Source organism: Zonotrichia albicollis, chromosome 15, assembly GCF_047830755.1.
Source record: "Zonotrichia albicollis isolate bZonAlb1 chromosome 15, bZonAlb1.hap1, whole genome shotgun sequence".
In the NCBI taxonomy this organism is placed as follows: domain Eukaryota; kingdom Metazoa; phylum Chordata; class Aves; order Passeriformes; family Passerellidae; genus Zonotrichia; species Zonotrichia albicollis.
In genome coordinates, this window is record NC_133833.1 from 11344015 (window position 1) to 11366423 (window position 22409).

At 37.2% G+C, this 22409-nt stretch overlaps 1 protein-coding gene across 3 annotated transcripts in view; it reads right to left on the reverse strand.

The window, feature by feature from the left end:
• GABRB2 (gamma-aminobutyric acid type A receptor subunit beta2) overlaps positions 1–22409 on the reverse strand; it is a 135930-nt gene that overhangs the window by 69213 nt on the left and 44308 nt on the right. For all 3 annotated transcript variants that reach the window (XM_074552344.1, XM_074552343.1, XM_074552345.1), the window contains exon 6: positions 21014–21234. In XM_074552344.1, the coding sequence (XP_074408445.1) occupies positions 21014–21234 (221 nt within the window). The remainder of the gene's footprint in view (positions 1–21013; positions 21235–22409) is intronic.

Sequence of the window (22409 nt, forward strand, 5' to 3'; positions counted from 1 at the left end):
TTCTTTAAGTGAGATAGCATTTCCTACTATCCTGTCACTGTGTCCAAAATTCAGCCATTGCACCTTTGTAATTATATCCTTGCAAAAAAACACACATCACAAAGCAGTAAAATCTTCTGCTACAATAACCTCAGCTTTAGACTGAATTCATTCAAACCTTTCTCTGAAGTAATAGGTTCTTTTCCAGAAAATAAAACCTACATAAAATGGCAGAAAAGCTCAGAGGAGCACTTCATAATTTTAATATTTTATCACTGAGAAATGTATCCTTGTCTTTCAGCATTCACTTCACTTCTCCCTTTCAAAAGAAATAAATAAAAGGAGTTATGCTAAAGTACTACAGAACTTACAGAAAATGAAACAACATGAGCATGACCAGCAGTATAAAACAAGCAACCTTGGAATACAGAGTTACTACATCTCCTCTATTATCCAGAGATTGTAGCTCTTTTGCTTTACTAACAATCACTGAAAATGTGAAAGTCTTAAAATATTTCACAAAAGATATTTCTTATTCTGGTTGGGAAAATGACATGTCTACTTCAGTCAATGTCAGCATTGAAATAAAAAGCGCATTATTTCACTTTCTTTCTCTTAAAAATTTATATGGTTACCATCCAAGTCACACTGCATAAAATAAATGTAATATACAAAACAGTTTTAAACCAGTTGTTCTGATATTACACCACATGAAATACAGACTCTCAAACTAGGGAAGAGAGCTAGAACTTTTCAAGGGGACACATGAATTTAGTGGGTTTTTAATCAGTTCTCACCACCTAAAATAACGTGCTTATCTCTAACAAGTACATTGCACTGTAAATGTAGTCTATACTAACAATATTTATTGCTGACACAACCTGCACCTCCCTCTGTTAGTGAGGAGCTTGTGCTCTGGATAATGAGCTCACACAGAAACTGCAGCCCCTTTTGATTGAGTTGTTAATCCATGGTTTCTGTGTATTTGATTTATCAGATGTATTTCATGTATCAGATTCCAGGAAACTGAGTGGAAGGTGTTTTCACAGTTCTGGAGGAAAAAAGTTCACATTATTTTTTTAACTTAAGTAGAAAGTCAAAACAATATTGAGTAAGATGTTTTATGATTGCAGATGATTCAGTAATTCTTACAGAAATAGTAAGAGAAGAGACCAAAACTCCCATTCCTCTGGCTTTTGTGAGTCAGACAGCTCATTTCCCACAGGAAAATGTCAATAGAAATCATAAATGCAAGTGGAGTCTTAAAAAGCAGAATCACTCACAGATCCAGAAAGGTGGGAAAATCAGCAAAAAACCCTATGGCACAGACCAGAAATTATTAGGTTTCTTTCAACACCTTTACAATAAAGCAGTAACCCATGCAATTCTTACAAAGCACTGAAACAAAAGAAAAATGAACTCTCCCTGTCCTAAAACAGCAGTCACACTTTAAATACAATCAAACAGAGAGACAGTTAAGAGCCAGCATGAAGGTGAGCTGCAAGAAGCACAGTAGAATAGCAGACACAGGTTATCACTACCTAACTCAAATTTATTAGAAATTTTTATCCAACACAGACTGGAATGCAAAGACTTGCACTGCCTCTGTGTATGATTGCTATTAGACAATTTACTTTCTATGCTTCTTCCCCCATTAGAGGATCTACTATCTACATTTGAATTTCTAGCAAAAAAGGAAAGCTTACAAACATTTCCTCTTCTCTGCTTTGAAAGAACTTCACCAGAGCTAGTAATGAAGTGTTTGCTCACCTTTTCTTAATATATTCTTATATTTTCTGCCTATAGACAACCTGTCCTTCCCTGAAATGCATCAGAAACTATTTCAGTAGCATGTCAGAGTGACATGGTACACAACACCATGATTTGCTCACCACAGTAGAGAATGAGTAAGGGAAAAATCCTCCGCCAAGCAGATCCACAACTTCATCATTATGTGTGAGCCCTGCTGCCTTGCAGTTACCAATTTGTGTCTTGATACTTTGAAAAGCATGTCTTTCAGGACTTAACTCAAAGGAAAATGGAAACCCTGATTTGAAATACTTAAAAGTATCTTTCTTCCAATATACAGTGGGCCTCAAAGTACATGAAAGCATCTTTTTAAAAGGAAGAAAACAACAATAGCTTTGAAACACACAGAACAATTCAATAAACTGTGCAGCCATATCAGTAAACACTATTCATTACATTTTGTATTCTTATTCATCATGAATGACAAGTAACACAAATACATTCACACACACACATATATACACAACAATGTAAATAACATATGCTCCTTAATTACACTTGATGAATGCTCTTTCTGACTTTTAGGGCTTATCCCTGCAGCTGTATTTTCCTTTTTTTGCAGCCAAATACCATTTTCTATGGATTGGGTGACTGTGATTGAGAAGTATCTCACCAAGTTTTTATCCTTGATTTTATACAAATCTTTAGTACTAATAATTCCTGAACTGTACTTCACTACTGCATCACCCAAGTGAATTCTTAGATTTAACACAAAGAACAGAAGCTGACTCCAATATTAATGTCACAAGACCCCAATTAATACCTAGCACCAATATATAATTGCATTCCTAAGAATTCAACTTTTTACCACTGTTTTTATCTAATTTTTTACATAATTTGATTTACTGATTCCTGTAGCTGTTAAAATAAACAATCCAACTGCTGTCAACAAACCTATCATTTTATCCCACGTGGTTTTAGGTTTTGCTTTTTATTGCAAAAAAATTACCATTATATGACTGCAAAAATGTAATAAGGATAATTGGACTGGATTATTCTTTTTTTCCCCACAGCTCTGATGTCAGCAGATCACACACACTGCACACAGAGACCACTGGGCAGTTTTTAAAACTGTGTTTAATTCATGCCCTTAGGAATGTCTGCACGGCAGCACCAAGGGCCTATTTCCAGATATTGGAGTGGTACAACTGACATAATAGATAACGACCTGGAACATCACACAGAATTAAAAGAGGCACTGTAAAATTACAGAGAAGCCCTTGGGGGAAGCTCTGAATGGTTCTTTTGCAGCAACTGTTATGTCCATAGAGTAGTGATCACTGAATAGTGTCAGCTCCTCACTTAGGAATTTTTCCCTAGAACAGGGAGAAATTCAGTGGTCAACAGCACTCCAGGTAGTTAGATACCAAGAATATGAAAAAAAATCCCAACCAAAAGCCAAAAAACATGTGTATAATAAAAATTAAGTTTTAATACTGGTGTTAAAGTTAAGGCTGCACCATATAGGCAGTACAAGTACAGGACTGCAAGAGCTGTGGATCCAAGGGTCTAAGTGCATTACAGGCATCAGACACTGACATCTCACAAAACTGCAGGGGGACAGGATGATGACATTTTTAAGACAGAATGAACACTTTCAGTGTCAGAACCTCAATTAAGATTCAAATCTTTTAGTCCAGTGTGGCTAATTACAGACTACTTCAACTGCTTTTCTCACTTTTACTCCTCCTCACCTGCTTGCCATGATCCATAGAAAGGTCTACACTGCACTGCTAAGTGTGGGGGAGGCAGTATTAGAGAAGAAAAAAGGACAAGCAACTCTGCTGCTAATTGCTTTTGAATTGCCTCATTTTGCTTTAAGTGATGCTTTTGTTTCCAGAAGATTTGTCTTGGTTGTATTAAGGACATCACATCATTTATTTTGTTGAATATACTCTTAATTAATATTTTTAAAAATGCATTATTTATCAATTAAAGGTTCAGTGCCTATATTTAATCCTGCAAATTACCTAAGCAGATGTCCACGTATACCAAACAGGACACCAAATCCTGCCCGGAGTAAATAGGATCTGACAAACATGGACAGTACAAATACAGACAGTGGGTATTCCAGAACAACATTTTGAATTTATAGAAGAAAAATCACTTACTTAAAATGACAACTAGAATTCTTAAAAATGGCTACAATTTATTCAATTATTACTAAATTGTTACCTATAAAGCACAGATGAAAGAGACATATTACATATATCATCCTCTATGGGCACACTAATAATTAACTCCTAGGGAAATAAAGCTATAGATCCTCACCCTTCACTTGAGCCCAGTGTGTCCAGAGTGCCAGTGGGACAATTGTCAGTTATCAATTATCCTGCCCAGTTATCAGCTGGATCTGAGGCTACTGAGGGTGCCTTGAACAAATCACCTGTTTGAATTGCAGTTATATACCTCAGCTCAACCACTACTCCCATGTGTACTTAACAGTACTTAATTGAGGAAATTAATAAAGATTTAGGAGATATTTTTAGGCCTAATTCACAGCAAATAAGTTTCAAATTACAAATTTCTATTGTCATCAAGTGACTTTAGGTAAGGCTCCTGCAGAGAGGGGAAAAGAAAAAGACAAGAAAAACACCTACAGATGATTTTTGTACAAAATGCTGTAATGGGGAGTTGGGAAAAGAAGATCCTCCTTATTCATATAAATGCTTTAGGATAGGTCTGACATGAGCAAAATATGAACAAGATTATTCTGCTCATTTTATTCTTAAACATTGCTATTTTTCCTGCTCAGGCTAATTTGCAAGTGGAGATCTGTGGGGAAAATCCATTTTGCAGCTATTTCTGATCCTACTTCCTCTTTTCTCTCTTCTGACAGATAGGTCTACTGACATGCCCAAGCCAGTACAACTCTTTTTTATATTGACAATGAAAAAATAAATCACTTAGAATTGCCTTCTATCACATTCCAGATGTCAGATCTGGCCTCAGCACTCTCCCCATCTATTTTGTTAGGCTTGTATTGCACATTTCCTATCTGATCCATTTGGAACACCAAATACTCTTATTGCTTTAATATATTATTAAAGCAGCAGGAATATTATTTTGAGAATGGGAGGCCGTGTCCTTCTTGAACATTGCAAAATCCGTACCTACATCAATTCAACTCAGCTTTAGCTAAGAGTTTATTGAATGTGTGAGAGAAGCATAACAATGAGTCAAACCTAATGACTAAAATTAACAAGGCATCAAAGTTAACTCCAGCCATCCTTCTGAAATCCAACCCCTAAGGGCTACATCTCCTCCTGTGCCAAAATTAGGATGCTCAGTCACAACCTTTCTCTTCCTCATCCTAATTTCAGAACATTCATATCTTTGTTCCAAACAGAAACAGGAAAACCACTTCTGACATATCAGCTGCATCATACTGGCAAGAGCTGAAAGCTTGATAAGCTGTGTGACACACTGAATGCTGGAAATCTAAATAGAAAATCTGGACAGGGAATATTCAGTTGGTTCTGTCCTGCTTATAAAATAAAACCTTTGAAAATTCTGCCTAAGTAGATCTCAGTGGCCAGAACACTAATCCATACACTGCAAAAAAAAAAAAACAAAAAAAAAACAAACAAAAAAAAAACACAAAACAAACGCAAACACACACACAAAGAGTTTCCTCTTCATTACATTTTCCTGCAAGAAATGCTCTTAAATAAATTAAATCTGCATTCCCTTAAGACAAGCTTCAGAAATCTTACCAAGGCCCCTTCTTTTCCATTCTGAAGCTAGCTAGATCCATCAGTTTCTGCAGTCAAAGTTATTTGCATTTATGATCAATAAAGCCATTAGATGTGTGAGATACTGACTCTGACCTGCCAAGCAGCCCAGGATGATGCTGTTCACAATCCCATTAGCAGAGAGGGTGTGACCTGAGGCAGATTAGAATCAGTTGAACTCAGACTCTCTTTGACATCCTCAGTCTCAAAGAGAGTCTGAGTTGAACTGATTCTAATCAGAGTTTAATCAGGTCTTGGCTTCCCATAGACTTATGCAGACAGTGGGGATCCCTTTTAACATTCTGTGCAGCCAGAGCTGCATTTTAATGCTTCACTCTGCACTGAAAGTTGAATCAATACACGGGCTACATATGAAGGATTTCTTTGTGGTGTGTACTTTTATAATTTAATTTAGAAAATATGTCCCCCATTGCTTTTTCTGTTACCTTGTTATACATGAACCTTCTTTTCTCCAAGAAACAATTTAAAACTAGTTCACATTTGAGGCAGATTAAAAGTCAGATGGAAAATGTCAATCCTACCCAACACAGCAAACATATATGTGATGAGAAATTAAATGTTTATCTCAGATATGTCAGATCTGTCCAGGACCCATTCCTTCAATTCGGGAAACTTTTAAAGTGATCACTTGGCTGTAGAAAGTGCACCTTTTTCTTTCTTTCTTTTTTTTTTTTTTTTTAAGCCAATCTCTAAAATTATTACTTAAAAGTCTTTTATACATCAACAATAGGACAACACATGCTGCAACTCAGTAAATCAAATTCAGGGCCTTGGGAAGCACTTACTTGATTAAATGCACAGGTGCTTTGAGGTGACTGCAAACACTGGCACAAAGCAAAAGCACCACAGGCACAGCAGGTTGAGCACAGAGCCTTCCCCCAGGCTCAGCACAGGGGTTGGAGGCTGCTGTGTCCCCTCTGCTCATCCTCACCACTCCTGAGCCCTGAGCCAGGCATGTGAGCCGTGACCAACCCACAGAACCACAGAAATGTCAGTACTGCTGTCACTCACCATGGTGAAAAGTCACCACTGCCCACCTGGCAAGACCTTTTAACTATTTTACTGTACAAGGATAACACCAGCACAGTGTTATCTCCACTCCCTCCATGAGGCAGAGTGCTCATGGGAAATATGCTGAGAGAGATTTTTAAAAAATAACTACTCAGCAGCAAAGTCTAAGCAGGGATGGGGACTCAAGTTGGTGCTGCCTGCAATACGAGGTCAGAAGGAGAGGACACTGCACACAAAACAGGCACACTTTCATGGGCAAGCAGGAGCAAACATGGGGTGATACATGAAAATTATCTGTGCCGTGTCTTATATGGGTAAGACATTTCTCTATAAGCCAGTTCAGCATTTTTCTCATTTCCCAGTGCACCTTCTCAAGTATGCAGTTAAATGCTGTGTTAGGAGAAACATCCATCTGTTTGGGTTTTGTTGGGTTCATTCAGCGTTTTTTAATTGTCACAACATATCAGTATTTTTGATACAAATTTAATTTCAGATATTTCAAGCATTGGCCAGAATTTATCACTACTGTCATGCATTACCCATGTACATTTAACCTAATGCTAGAGCCAGTGACTGCAAAATCTCTCTCAGGTGGTAAATCTCATTTCTAACCACAGACCAGAAATTTAGTAAACAATTTCAGCAGTTTAATAACTCCCCTGTTAAGGTTAAATGTTTTTCTCCTGCTGCCCCTCCAAGCTGACAAAAGAGAAGAGTAACCACATGAACATCAGTACTGAATTACAGAAATCATTCTTAGGAATTTAGATGGGAGTCTGTTTATATTGTGATCCACATTTTGTGGAGACAAAGAAACTGAGGCCATAACTGGCTTCCTCAAAATGGCTCCACTTCTCAGAATTTTCAACTGTTACCATCTCAAATTTTTAATTCTGAAAGTATTACAAGTTGGATTGTGGTGCAGTGGATCTGCCTCAGCTTTCCATTTACTCCAAGGCTGCTTCTACCAACAGAGTCAAACATGACTGCAGTGCCTTAGAAGAGTATTAATAATTTCTCTGTTCTTGGAATAGCAGAGGCACTCCTAAATTCACAACACCAGCACTTGACTCAGAGAGCAAACTGCATATTATGCAAAGCCTTTGCATTTTCTGTGTTAGGTAACAGAAATCATGCTCTGGGTCAAGCCTACAACTCCGTATGGAGGAAAACCAGGTTCTCTTCAGGTTCATTCTACTTCTTTTTAGGTCACTTCTTCATTCCCATTTCTGTTTATATCTTGGAAACCTTGACACATGCCAGACACAGCCCTGAGTCCCCCTCTCAGCATCACTTTGTGTCGCTCCCAAAGGCTCACTCTCCCCCAGACCCTGCAGGCAGTGCAGGGGAATTCATCCCTATATTCATATTTACAGAAACAGTAAATATGTACTTGCTAAGGAGACACCTGTGGTAAAACTCTCATTGCTAGAAAAAGAACTGTAGCTTTTAAAAAGTAATTATAAACTTCCTTTAATTGCACTTGCAGCACAGGATCTTTCCTAAACAGGCAAAATAGACCAAACCAAACTGCCCTGGTATTTGCAAACAATGATCAGGTAACACAGCAGTGATACTTAAAAGAAAGAAAGCCTTTAAATTATAAGTAACATATATAAAATCTGTGACCCAAAAAATGTTTGAACACAGAAATGCCAATACTATTGTGTGAAAGAAGCAATAATAGAAAATCTGGTGAGCAGAATGGCCATGAAAGACAGATAAAATCAAAGAAGAAATAAAATTCTAAGAAACTTTATTCATTAGTTGTGCCTAAATTACTCCTGTTGTTTTGTGCAAGCCATAAAAACAAATAAATGCATGAGTAGAAAAGCAAAGCGAAACAATAAAGCAGTAAAAGTATTTATTTTTTACCTGTCACATACAAATTAGGCTCCGGAAATTAAAAAAAAACAAATGCTTTTAGTGAAACTTCAAAATCTGGAAACCCTGACTTAAGTTCTGGCAAGTTCACAGGCTGAAGAGTCTGAGAATCTCTTGAACACATAAGGAATGACTTAAACAGTTACCCACATAAAGCTGGCACTGCAAATGTCACATGTTGTTAGCAGGAATGGAGATGAAAATTCAGTGTTCCTGGCTCTGATTTGCTTGAAGGTTTCAGGCAAAGCTTGGCACAGGTGTATACTTAAAAGAAAAAAGTGCACGTGCAAATTCTGCCTCTTAGCAACAAGATGTGATCACAGCACTGGGTTTAAAAGGCAGGTGATGAATCACAAACCCTGCTAAATAATGAGATGGCAATACACCCTCTCTGCACAGTGTAAATGCCACCAGAGGAGGAGATATCACACAGCTAAGCCACTACCATCTGCACAATTAATACGTGCTCTAAGCAATGAGGGAGTAGGAGGAAAAGCATCATCACTTATGACTATGTAGTCATTAGCCAAGGTCCTCATCTTCATTAGACAAATAAATTAAAATTCACATTTACTGAAGCTGTCACAGTGGCTCCAAAACAATACTCTAAAAATGGTCCCACTGGATTTGGATGAAAATGATGCCTTTTGAAAGAGTAGTTGGTAAGCAGAAGCATGACATCCAATGCACTGACAATCCAGTGCTATTAATCTAAGGCAGCCCTCTTCACTCCCCCCTTTCACAATTAGGAGGAAAAAAAAATAGAGCACATGCTAAATTTTAGTGAAAAACAATAACTCAGAGGGTCTGTAATTCAATGAAAAACTGACTACAAAAACACACTGCTTTTCCACAAGTTTTAGAGCTTGGAGAGATTTTATATAAGAAAATTGCTAAACAGAAAGCAGGGATGAGCACAGTGATGAGGTGGAATAGTAAAACTAAGCAAAGCCAGGAGAGAGGATAATGCATTTTCAAAACAATCCTAAGAAAGCAGGAAGACTTGGTCAGTGCTAAAACTATATTTGATGAATTAAAATTTGGGGAGGGCCAGGGTGCTATTTTCATTACTACTCAATATTGAAAATAACACAAAAGTTATGCTCAAACAGAGAAGGGGAATGGTTTTGCTGAAACTCATCCTTTGTGCCAACATTGAGAGGAACTTATTTAACTAAATGGAAACTCTCCCATGTTCCTGGGCACAAAACATCATCACTAAAACCTTTTTATTTGATCAATGCCCTGATGCAGAGCTGACACCCTGTTCTAACTGGCATCACACTTTCAGAACAGAAGATAATAGAGTGTCACACTAGGCCTGAACTGTCACTGTCTTTTAAAAAGCACTTTGAACATCATGTTTTCCAGGGCTAGTAAGAGGTGCTGAAAAACAAATAACTGCGAGGAATAAAACTTTTCACTTTTCACCCCTGTCTAAATTAACAAGAAAAATGAATCCTGATACCCCGCTCATTTCTCTCAACTGAAACAGAATTTTAAGGCTCAAAGTATAAGGATTCTTTACTTCTATAAATAGTGGGTTAGATTAGGGGTTGTGCCATGGGCACAATATTAAATTTGCTGCATTCCCACCCTATGTTGCAGGAGTGGGGAAATTCATGATTCTAAGAATGATATTCAGCCCAGAAGTCTCTCCAGGTTTATCAGCTTGGCCATCACACATCTATTATCACACAATCTGCTGATCCAATCCTTCAAAACAAAACAAAATCCTGTTTTTACTACATATTGCACTGACAAGTATAACTTAATAAAAAATTCATCCAAGTGCAAAAAACCGGTTTACCGATGCTTTTTTTCTTTCAAATGGGTAGGTAATAATTACCTCTGCCTATCTAGAGTTTGAGCATTGCATTAATGGTCATGTATTTTCTAATTGCTTTATATTGATGTTAAATCCATACCTTCCTCTGAACAAATTACTGATGAAGTTCTGTAATATCTGTAATGGCAGGTAACATTCAATATTTATTTTCTTTCTTGACACTGAACAATAACTACTCTCCATGCTCTTTTATTTGTCTTCAGTTCTGTGAGGTTCAGCATTTCCCCACTGTTAACAATTTCACTGCCTTTCTTCAGTTTTACCCCTATTTCTAAAACCTGGACACAGCCAATTGTCTTAGCAATCCTATAAATCATAAATATAGATTGTACTGAAATTAAAGCCATATTGAAATAAAATGGAAAGATGAACCCTAATGAAAATTAAATGAGGTGAACCAGAGAAGATGTGACCAGATAAGACAGCTGGAATGGGTCTCTATCTCCTTCAATACAAGAAAAATACCTTCAGTATTCATGGAAACAAAATATTAACAGAAAAAGAACCCCAAAAAGTGCAAATAAACCAAACTAAAAAAACTACCAAAACACTTACCATAATACCCCAGTATCAGATTCTGAGATACCCCTACACATAATCTTTTTTACAAGGTTTTGTAAAGTGTTCAGTTATAAAAAAAGAAAGAGCACCATGATACAAGCTTTGGGTCTGTCCAGTTAAATCAGAGGAGCAGAAAAGAGATGAGGACTGGAGGCTTGAATTAAATGGCAAAGTGCAGCTGCAGTTGATTAGCATGAGTGGGACCCCACCTGCAGCATCAGTGGTAACCTCCAGAACCACCTGTGCAGGGGAAAGGTTTCCTCCTAATCCTTGTCTACAAAGATCTTTATACCCTCAATCAGATTTCAATTTCTTCTAAGATTGTAACTTAGTTAAAAAAAAAAAAAAAACAACTGAAAAATCTATTTCTTTAAAAAAAATCATAATTCTGAATACTGCAGTATACTCACCTGGAAATTACTCTAAGACCCTGTGAAGCCAGGCTAAGTTTTTTTGTATTTGTATTATTACACACATATATAACTGCAAAATAAAAATACCTTCCTGAACAATAGCATTCAAGATTTTATCCATATCCTTCAGTTTTAATAATGGGCAAAAAATTTACTTGAAATGATAGCGTGAGTTCTTTATAACATAAAGCCAGCTTGCATTAGAAGATGAAGACAGAAGGCTATGAAAAAGTAATCTTGAGTGCATTTTCAGTATCTCTTTCTTCAAAAAGAAATAAAATGCTCTGGTTGGGAGACTGGGTAGATGTTTCTTTAACACACAGCAGTGTCCTTAGAAAATTCTTTTTCAGATAAATATTGCAGCTCTTGTATGCATTTCTGGAAGGCATAGCACAGTTACATGGAAATGACTAATGGCATATCTTTCTTATAGCTACTCTACCACCTCTTTAAAAATCCAACAGCAACAAAAGTCATCTCCTCTCTGCTTATTGTGCCATTTCTGCAGCAACACTAATGCTGTGAAACAATATTCAAAGGCATTTCAGGATAACCATAATGGAACATTTGTACACTCCAACCGTAGGTGCTCTGGAGACCCCCTTGGAGAAGCAGCCCACAGATTGGTGTTTAAAGATGCACAGTGTTTTACTCTCAGTTGTTTGCCAAGAATAAGATACACCCTGCGATGGAACTATGAAATAAGCTCTCCTGTTGTGTGTAATGAGAAATAGGAGAGAGGGATGAACACTCAGCATTTGCCTCCTTGCCTTTGTCTTGTTTTCCATCTCATGCACTGATGGACATCTCTGCTTTTTACAGAGAGAACCAAATGGAAAAGACATGAGCCCAGTGGCTTTACAATCCTGCAAAGGGCTTTTGGAAAAGAATATTTTTCCACATCAAAAGGTCTTATGCTTTCATATGCCTTTCACTTTTCAAGATAAATTTTTGGCGCAAATATTTTAAAATGTCAGAGTTTTAATAAACAGTCCTGAGACAGATGCTTGTTGGTGAATGAAAACAAACCCATAAGCTGTAAGTATTTTTTTTGGGCAACACACATGAGGAACAGGGGACCATTGGGCAGCAGAAAAATTATTATATATTTGCCATAGTGGAAAGGGATTGGGATGACTGACACAACTGCAGGGCTCAGTTCAGAGCCCATCCCTGCAAGGGAGAGAAGCCACAGAGGCATTGGAGCAAGGCCAGAGAAAGGCAATGGAGCTGGGACTGGGTTTGGAGCAGCCCCTGAGGGATTTGGGGGGCTCAGCCTGGAGAAAAGGAACCTCAGGGGAGACCTTGTCTCTCTTAGAGCTCCCTGGCAGGAGGCTGTAGCCAGGTGAGGGTCATTCTCTTCCACCAAGAAACAAGCAAAGGGCAAGAGTAACAGCTCAGGTTGAACTAGGAGAGGTGTAGACCGCATATTAGGAAAAATTTCTTTACTGTAAGGGCTGTTAAACATGGTAATGGGCTGCCCTAAAGAGGGAAAGTCACCATTCCTGCAGGGATTTCAAAGACATGCAGATGTGAGATGTGTCAGCAGCAGACACCACAAAAAAAGCAAACAAAAAATAAAGGTAAACCATTGAAGGATGTTGCATGTATTCCATATGCTGCAATTGGTGCAGTTTTTTTGAAAAACTGTTCTCAAAATTGATCCACTGCACCACATGAAGATGGAGCAAACAGTGACCTCTCAATTCAAAATCTGAGCAGGATAAGGCACTGTGGCAGACCCTCCCTGGGAAATGCTGAATGTGGACTCACAGCCATATGTGAGAACAATTCAGGGTGCTGAAGATTTGCTTGTTTCTGAGCAAATGCCAGCAAAGATCACGTCCAGGGAACACAACCCCTGGGGACCCTCCCTGCACTGATGGCACCACCTTGAAGCCCCTTCTGTGCTGGCACAGCCATTTCTGGGGAGCAGCCCCCAGGACTGCTGAGCTCCCCTCTGCTCTGACACAAGGAACATTTCTCATGGAGCTCTCTCCTTGGGATGTGATCTCACAGCCTCCTCCTGGCCCTGAGACATCCTTGCCATCTGCTCGTACAGATGGCACGTTCATGTACATTTTAAAAAAGGGTTTTCCAAACGTTTTCTATTCTCTCTCTTCTCAGATAGTTCTAGACTAGCAGATGCAGTGAATGTTCTAGGAATGACTATTCAGAAAGAGAAAAAAAAATATGATCTTACACAAGGAATTTAGAGGAGGAAAAAAAATCTGGTCACTGAGCAGCAAGAAGAAATATCTGCATTATAGTCTAAAAACCACTGATAGACACAGCCTTAAAGTGCTCTTCTGCTGAGGCTCACACAGATCCTGAATCTGGAGAACATACCTGGAAGCACAAACCCTCCGAATCTCTTATAACTTATCCTAGTTTCTCTCCTGCTAAGCAGGACCGAATTCCAAGAAGAGCTCTCTTCAATTTGCACACTGCAGACCACAAGAAATTTCAATTTTCAGAGAAATAAAGAAATGGATCCAGGAGATGCAAGAAAAAAAGACCCCAACAAACTCCTTACGCTTGAGGAGTTTAGGTAATCCTTATCTCTCAGGAAACATTTTACCATTCTGTAAAGTTAAAAACCAAAGTAGGATAAAACATTGGGTGAAAAAATCAGCAATCATCTTCCCAGAAAATGCATTCAAACATAAAGGAAATGTGGCTTGGGTGAAAAAAATTACCCAAACTAGATATTTAACTAGAATAAAAACTAAATCCAAGTACTTACTCCTTCAGATAAGACATTTGGAAGGGACAAATTCTTCCATTCAAGGCCCATATTCTTCCATTCAATAAATAGTATTCCATAATGTCTTACATTAAAATGTGAAAGAAAAGCTTCATCTGTTAATCACAACAACTAGAAAGTGATTATGACCCACAAGAGGTATTATTAGTTGTACAGTGTCCTAACTTTTATTTTTCTTACACACACAAGGACCCCAACCCTCGTTCTCCTTCTGATATCCATCTCAGATTTTACTAATTTTAGTAAAAAACCCCAATATTTCAAGTAGAATTTATACATATAAAATATAATATATTTATTAATGAAATATATATAATATATGTAAGCATGTGTTTGTATACACACATTTAGCATTTATCAAGCTGAGTCTTTATCAGAAAATTCTGAGATGTTATGGATGTCCTTTCAACTGGAAAATCTCCCTTCTCAGGGTCACCAACCACCAGCTCAAATATGATCAAAGACATTGCAGAAGAGAAATGATAGATTGCTGTAATTCTAAATTATATAAATTATTACATTTTAATTTAAGATTAAATGTTTGATGACCTCTATTTGTTTTTTGGAATATGCAATACCCTTGGAGCAACTTAAACTATTTCATGGTTCTGTAGCTGATGAAGTTTTTCTTACTAATAAAGACTAAATGCCACAGTCTGTCTGTTAGGCAATAAAACTCAGAATTCTTTTCACTTCATTGCAATGTAATAATTTTGGATAATAGGGCTTTTAATGGAAAGGATTCCTGTGACTTAAAGCTTTTTTTAATTAAGGTTAATTAATTATTCACATACTAATTTAACAGCTACTTCATAAAAAAATAAAAGCAAAAGACCCTTCTGAATACTCATCCCATACTTAAAATCTAATAAAGGGACTGAAATAGAAAGATATCTTTGTTTTCTTTCAGATAGGAGAGATATTTAAAACACAACTACTCTCCCTCCTGCTGAGAAGGAATGGTGAAAAGATGCCATTCCAAATCCTGCAGAAAAATGCATAATAATCTATGAGTCTGTAATTGAAAACAGATATTTATGAGAGTCAATGATCTCCTCTTTTTTTTTTTTTTTTCCCAGAAATCGCATCTTTCCTAAAACTGGCTCATTTTGTGAATGGGCTGCTACAAAGGGAAAGGGGAACAATGGGATTCTGAGAAAATAAAGCAGATTTGTATCCATAACCCGGCCATCCCAAGGTGCACATGAGGGCTGGCATTTTATAATTCTTCATAATAATGCTTGGCACTTGTGTAGTGTTTTATGGGATCAAAGCACTTTACAAACTAATTAATTAATCTTCACAACACCCCTGTGAGAAGGTAGGTTTTAGTGTTCAATTCACCAAATGGAATAACTGAGCAGAGAAAGCTGGATGATTTGTTTCATGCCCAAATCTTCACAGAAACAGTGTTATTAGAAATAGCAGTAGTTGCATTTCTCTGCTTTATTCTTGGAACCTACAAAAGAACTATTTGCATGAGAAAGGAAAACAGCATCTGGGCACACCTTGGGCCAGAGCTGATACCTTGTTAATTTAAAACAACAATAAATTCACTTAAGAGACACACTGGAATTTAAGTTCCTTTCCTTATGCTGGATCTCTATTGACAATGCAATAAAAGGGCCATGATCAGCCATGTCCTGCCCCAGGATTTCCAAATAATCAGATTGGGGTGGCAACGATTCCTTGTTAATGCAGAAATTCTTTGTACTTAAAATTCTGCATAATTGTACAGTATTCAGTTTTTCAAGTATTTGCAACAGCTACATGATTTCAGTTTGAAATAATGTTTTACTGCATTTGCATTTGTTTCTGCAAGTTCCCAAAAAGTTCTTGCTTTGAGCACCTGCATACAAGATTTAAGGGTTCTTACACATGTCTATGTACACTGATAGCCTTGAAAACCTGGACGCAGAAATGGAATTAACCTCATTTCTTGGGCAAGAGTAAACAACTGCATGCCAGACTGTGAATTAGCCTTGGCAAGTGTTGGCAAAGGAAAAGTCAGTAATTGCATCTATAGGTGCACAAAAAAATTACCCACTTAACACAATGGGAACGCTTCTTCACAGATGCATATTCTCATGTTCAAACAAGTCATATAAAAATTACTTTTTACTTCCTCTTTGCAATGCCTATATATCCAAAATTAAGAAAACTTGTATTTTTAATTGGAGAACAGAAAGTTACTGACACTTCAGGCATCCTAATAAAAATAAACATCATGTTCACTTATTTATTTTAACAAACAGCAACACTACTCTGAGATATCGTTGGTGCTATTTATACTAGCGGGTACCTCATTATAATCTTTATTTCCTCTTCTCCCCTGAGGCTGGACAAGCCCCCAATTGGTGTGAAGGGCTGCAAAGCCAAGAGAGGCACCAATGTGATAGAAGCAGAAACCCTGCCCCCTTGACAGGCATCATGATCAAGAGCAGAGCACCCAAAATAATATATACTCCCCAGAAAAGAAGTCCAGGTTCTTCTTATCTCTTCTGAAATCCCCAAAGAGAAAAGGTTTTGAGAAAAAACAAACACCCCCAAAAAACAAACAAAAACAAATGAGAAAAAAATGAAAAATGTAGCAAAATAAAGATAAAATGCTTTACTGAAGGGTAGCTGGTGTGAGCACTTCACCTCTTAAAGAATGTGGTCTGAGAACTAAAGACATTTGCAAAGCAATTGCTTTTAAAATAGTCCATGGGATTTCATAGACAATGAGGTGGCTATGAGGAGTTAAACTGCTGAACACGTCTAATAATGCAACAAAAATGCCCAACGCTGTCTTACCAGAGCAAAATATGGCAGAATCTATTTTATTTGCAGAAGTGAAAATTTCCAAGCAGCTGAAACTGAGTGAGCAGACAGCAGAAGGCACAGCTGAGACAATACAAAATAGAGTCATCCAGGACTGTTTAGGATTTTGTGACTCAATGCTGGTAGCAGGAAATGGAGAACAAAGCAAGGCCATCATACACATAATTCTCTCATTTGTGGGAGATTACTGTGTTCCATCAGTCAAACAGGAATTATTGCTGCATGAGTTGGAGACTCAGTTGGTAATGCATTAGATGAATCTTGGCAAGTAAAACTGTTGGGCTTTCAAACTGGAAAAGTCTTTAATTTCTAAAAAACTCCTCTGTTCTGCTTCCTTTTGTTTTTCTTCTGGCTAGAAAGGATGGCAATGTCATTACCTCACAGAACATGGTTTGTATCAGGTGTTCTGTATATATCCCATTTTTCTGTAAAAAACACCCACAAACTTCATTTACAGAAAGCATAAAACCATCCTCCTGAAGAGATACAATAGCACACAATGCTCTTGGTCAAGTAATTATCAGTTCTCTACCCACAGTCACAAAGCTCTCTTGTGAGGAATATTGGGAGAAGTGCAAGGGTCAATATCTCTGTAAACAGCCTGGTAATGGTGCAAAAACCACACAAAACATCTTGGTCTTCAGCCACTTCAACTATTTTTAATCTTTGTACTGTAAACTAAATTTCCCCCCTTACTCTGACACATGGCATCACAAGACTCTACAAGCAAAGGGGCAAGTTCTAGAGAGACACCATAACGTGGTTACTCAAAAAGCAGTAATTCTAAATTGGCAAGTTTTATTCAACCTATACTGTTTGCTATCCTAGATTTGAATGTCTAAATTTACTGTTCTAAATGTTGTCAAATCACTAATATCCTCTTGCAAGTCATCTTAATTTCCAACATAGCAATTTTCCCTGTAATGACTCTTCATTTAAGACTACATGTTTACAATTTTCTACCATTTAGGTGATTTAAGTATATCATCTACTGAATGTCCTGGTCTTGGCAGCAGTGAATAATTTTCTTGACAGATGGAATATGAAAAAAATAATGAATAAAACATTTTCCCAAAACATAAATAGCTGGCAGTTATCCCTCAGAAATAAAAGTCCTTCTTAACCTAAAAGCAACCAGCATGTCATGTTCCCTGTAAAAACAAGGTCAAGAATTTAGTTATGCCTTTAACTAATGCCCTATTGCAGTGGAGAAGGCAGGCTATGAGGACAACATACCAGCCATTTAGATGCCTCCATCCATTATCAGCTTTTATTATTAGCCATTTCTCTTTTTTCTCCCCTCTTTCTGCAGCAGCATAATACAGGTGCTCACAAAACTGCCCCTTAGTCCTTCCAGAAATTTACCTTCCCAACATCAAATCTAACCAGATGTGACATGCACACCATGTATGGGCTCTGCTCACAGAAACAGAGAGAACAATGTTAAGGGATCACTGCTTGCTGTATGAAATAGAAATTAAATGTAGGGATGCAAAAGAAAGGGATGGTTACATTTATACTGATGAAATCACTTGCTATTCAATGGATTTGGTTACAGCAATCAAGGTAAATGCAACCAAATTCACAGCAACATTTATACATGTGTGTATGTTATGATGTTTATAAATAGATGGATGGGGAGGTGAAAAATTTCAGACTGATACTTAAAGGAATCTCAGTTCAGAAAAATAAATCCCACACTAAGAATATGTGACTGCAAGTATAAGCTGAAGTAAATTAATGCAGCAACAACAGTAGATTTTCAGAATAAATAGTGTATAGGGGGTTTTAGATATATGAGAAATACAACTAAGCAGGCCTTTTTAAGATTTGGAAATTACTAATCAGCAAGAATTAAATATCTCAGTAATATGGACATTTGCAATAACAATAAATCTCAGTTGAATTTAGATGAAATAGATAAAGCTCCTTAAAGCTATAAAATTAAAATCTTAATATTAGAATGAGATTGCCACATGATCCAGGGAAGGCAAAAGCAGAATATGGGCAGTCACATAACCCTGGTGTATTTCCTCTGGTGCATCTTCCCCATCCAGCCCAGGGGGTTTGAGCCACAGAGCCTTTCTGAGCCCTACTGGGCTGAGTCTGAGGAGCAGGAATCAATTCTACATCTCACAAGACTTGTCTGGGGCCCATTAACAATTAGGACCTGTAAGAAGGGGTTTTCTTTCATGTCATCTGTCAGGTACCTGCTATGTTCCACAGTCCCCACCCCAGAACAACAAGAACCAGCAGTGCCTTCACCCCTGTGCTGCCCAAGGACAGAGCTGCTACAGCAGTGAAGGCACGTGCAGTCCCCAAGTGCTGTCCCCAGTTGTCATCCCCAGCCTCGGGTGACACTCACCCTGCCCCTGACCCCAGGCACAACTCACAACCAGCATTCATCCTGTGCCATCTCACAGGGCAAAGAAAACTCTGGAAATACACTGAGTCTTAAAAGAGATGTAAGAACTGATAATCTCAAATATGAGACTGCTAGGTATACCAGAATACCAGAAAATTATCTCCTAAAGTGAAATTATTTTACCTAGGAAAAAAACCTGTCTAAATACCTTTAACTCTGGGCCGTGCACCAGCACTACGATACAAAAAAAAAAATCCCATTTTAGAATTATTCCGAAACCATTTTGGATAATACATTGGGATTGCAAGTATTGAAGAAAATAACTGTGGGAAATAAAGGCTCAAATCATTAATAATGATTCTACTAATTACATTAAACAGCTTTAAGGGAAAAATAGATACCATTTCACTTTACTGCATCTCATAAGAGACAGTAAAACTGCTTTGCTTTTTATGCTGAATGAAAAAGAAGGAAAGGTTTCACCCAAAACAATCAAGCAGTATCAACATCAGTTCAGCTCCAAGAAAAGAAACAAACAAAACCCTCAAAACCTTAAACAAAGTATATTTCATGAAAGGTTTCCAGGGTTATGAGAAACAAATGAGCATCAAAAGAAACTCCCAGAAAACAAAATTTTCTCTTACTTGATTCTTCTATGGACAATTTTTTGTGAGCTCTACTTAGTGTTTACCAACCTTTTAAAAAAACAGAAATTATTACAGATGCTTAAGCACTCAGAATAAAAAAATGGCACAAATAGCAAAAAAAGGTTAGCATTATTGAAGACATAAAATTTGATATTTATTTCTAATTTATTCTAGAAGAAAATAATAAAGATTATGATTTCAGAATCCTAAATTGAAAATGACACCAAAACCATTGCTATGCTTCCTCTCACTCCATTAATATAAATATACGTCATGTAGCTGGTTTATACTTCACTTTAAACTACAGCTGCATTTCAAGGAACCAAGTATCTGTTGGTTCACTGAAAAATCACAAAAACTCTAGACTTGCTCACAGCCACAGTGCCAGAGCCTGAACTGCTCCCACAGAAAACACAACTGGACACAACAAACTTTGGTCAATACCATCCCCAGCCCTGCAGCATTTCCTGCTCTTGACCCAGGCAATGCTTTCCTGCTGTTTTGTTCCCACCCACACAGCACTGGCAGTCACCTTTCTCAGTTCTATTTTTAAATCCATTTCTCAGCAATAATTTATCCTGCTGACATCACTAAGCAGACAATTTCCCAAGTTTTCAGAGCTTCTCAAGAGTGAAGCCCTTTTGTTGATTTCTCCAGTCACCCCTCTCCATACAGTCATACAGAACAACAGACCATAAAACATTTCAAGTCATACCTCATCTCAGTGAAAATCATATTTAAAGTATATCAGTTAAACTACCAGTTCAGCTGTCATACACGTTTTCTGTTTTCTCCTCTAATCCTCATTTTGTATTTCATATTTCAATTCCTTTGAAGCAGCAGTTCTAAACTAGGCTTTTAATCCAGAATGAGTATTTCAAATAATATTTACAGTCTTATTTGTTCTTAATACACGTCTCTGAACTGTACTAAAAATGGCAGGTTATCTCAAAAATTTCTATAAAAATAAAATCTTTAGATTTAGAATACAAGCTTAGAATACTTTTTTTTCTGGACTATCATCAGTTATACAGAATACAGAAATAAAAACCATTAAAAAACAAAAAAGAGCAAGGAAAGGTTTTTATTTTTAGTTTTTAATCACGGTTTTAAATTAAGAGGCAGAAGAGTTAGGAATATTCATACTGACCTGAGCCCATAAAGGACTGTTCCATCCGGATGCAGACGAATCATTCTGTTCTTCACAGTAACACCATGGACAAATGACTTCTTGTCATTCAGGAAATAGGTATCAGGCACCCAGAGCTGATCAGCTACTCTGTTGTCCAGGGTAAGGTTTAGAGGTATTACATTATAGGACAGCCTCTTATCCCTCCACGCTTGCTGGAAGTACATGGTCAAGGTATAGTCCTGTGAGCAGAAAAAACAAACAAAAAACCAAAAAAGGTTTGCATTGAAAGATACATCTGCAAAAAAATGACAATGTAAATACACATGTGTTCACTCGAGCTGTTCCTAAAGGCAAACATTTCTGTTCAGAACTTTTATTAGTAGATTTATTTATTTTTACGGTACTGAGCAACTTGTATGTGCTTATAACAGCAGGGAGAACACAAAGATGGGGCATTTAAATTTCTTGAATAGCTTGGAAGTTCTCACTTCAATATTTAAAAATAAAATTTTAAAAATTGTAGACATTTAACAGCCTGTAGCACTTCACAAGTTCTACAAATTAGGAACATTCACAGATCCAAATTTAATTTCAGGGTCTCCACTGTATCCAATAGAGCTCTGGATCAAGCCTTCAGTCTCTGAAGTTGCAGTCACCACCCAAAGACTTCCCTAAATTAAAATTTCTTCCAAGTCTGTTAACTTTTCCCTGGGCACTGAAACCAATGGGAATTTTTTTAAGGTTCCTAAGCTATATACTTAGCCTTAATTTTACAGATTAAGTAACTCTGGTTACTTCAGGGGGACAATTCAGAGAGCACAATTAGCATCTCAGTAATTACTCATGGTATTATGAGACTTGTACTTGATGCAGACCACCATTGTACAGTGCTTCAGAGATGTTTTGACCTCTTGGTTTTTTAAAGAACGTATTTACAAAGGTTATACCTTTGTCAAAATTGATATCCAGATGCAGAATAATCATTATATTTAGCCAATGCTAAAAAACCCTCTACAAATAGTACAAAAAAATCTATTGAGAGCAACCCTGTGGAGAAATACTCACATAAATGGCAATATTAGTTCTTATTCCCTGCTTTACATTGTAAAGGAGAGTCCACTATTTAAAGCATTTTTTATTACAGTTTGAAAAGAAAAATTTATCCTCCTGCTGAACTACTTTAAAAGCATATCCCACAAGTGTATTTTACATGCACTCTCATTTAAAAGGATATTTGACATGTGAACACTATACAGAACGTCTCAGATAATACAAAAATAAATTTTTCTTATTCTGCAGTTTCCCAGACTGAACATCCCAGTAGGAAATCACTGAAATTGGGTTGCTGTAATTATTCTCTTTACAATGTACAATACCCACCCTTGAACTAGAGAGGGTCTGTGAGAACTGTGGT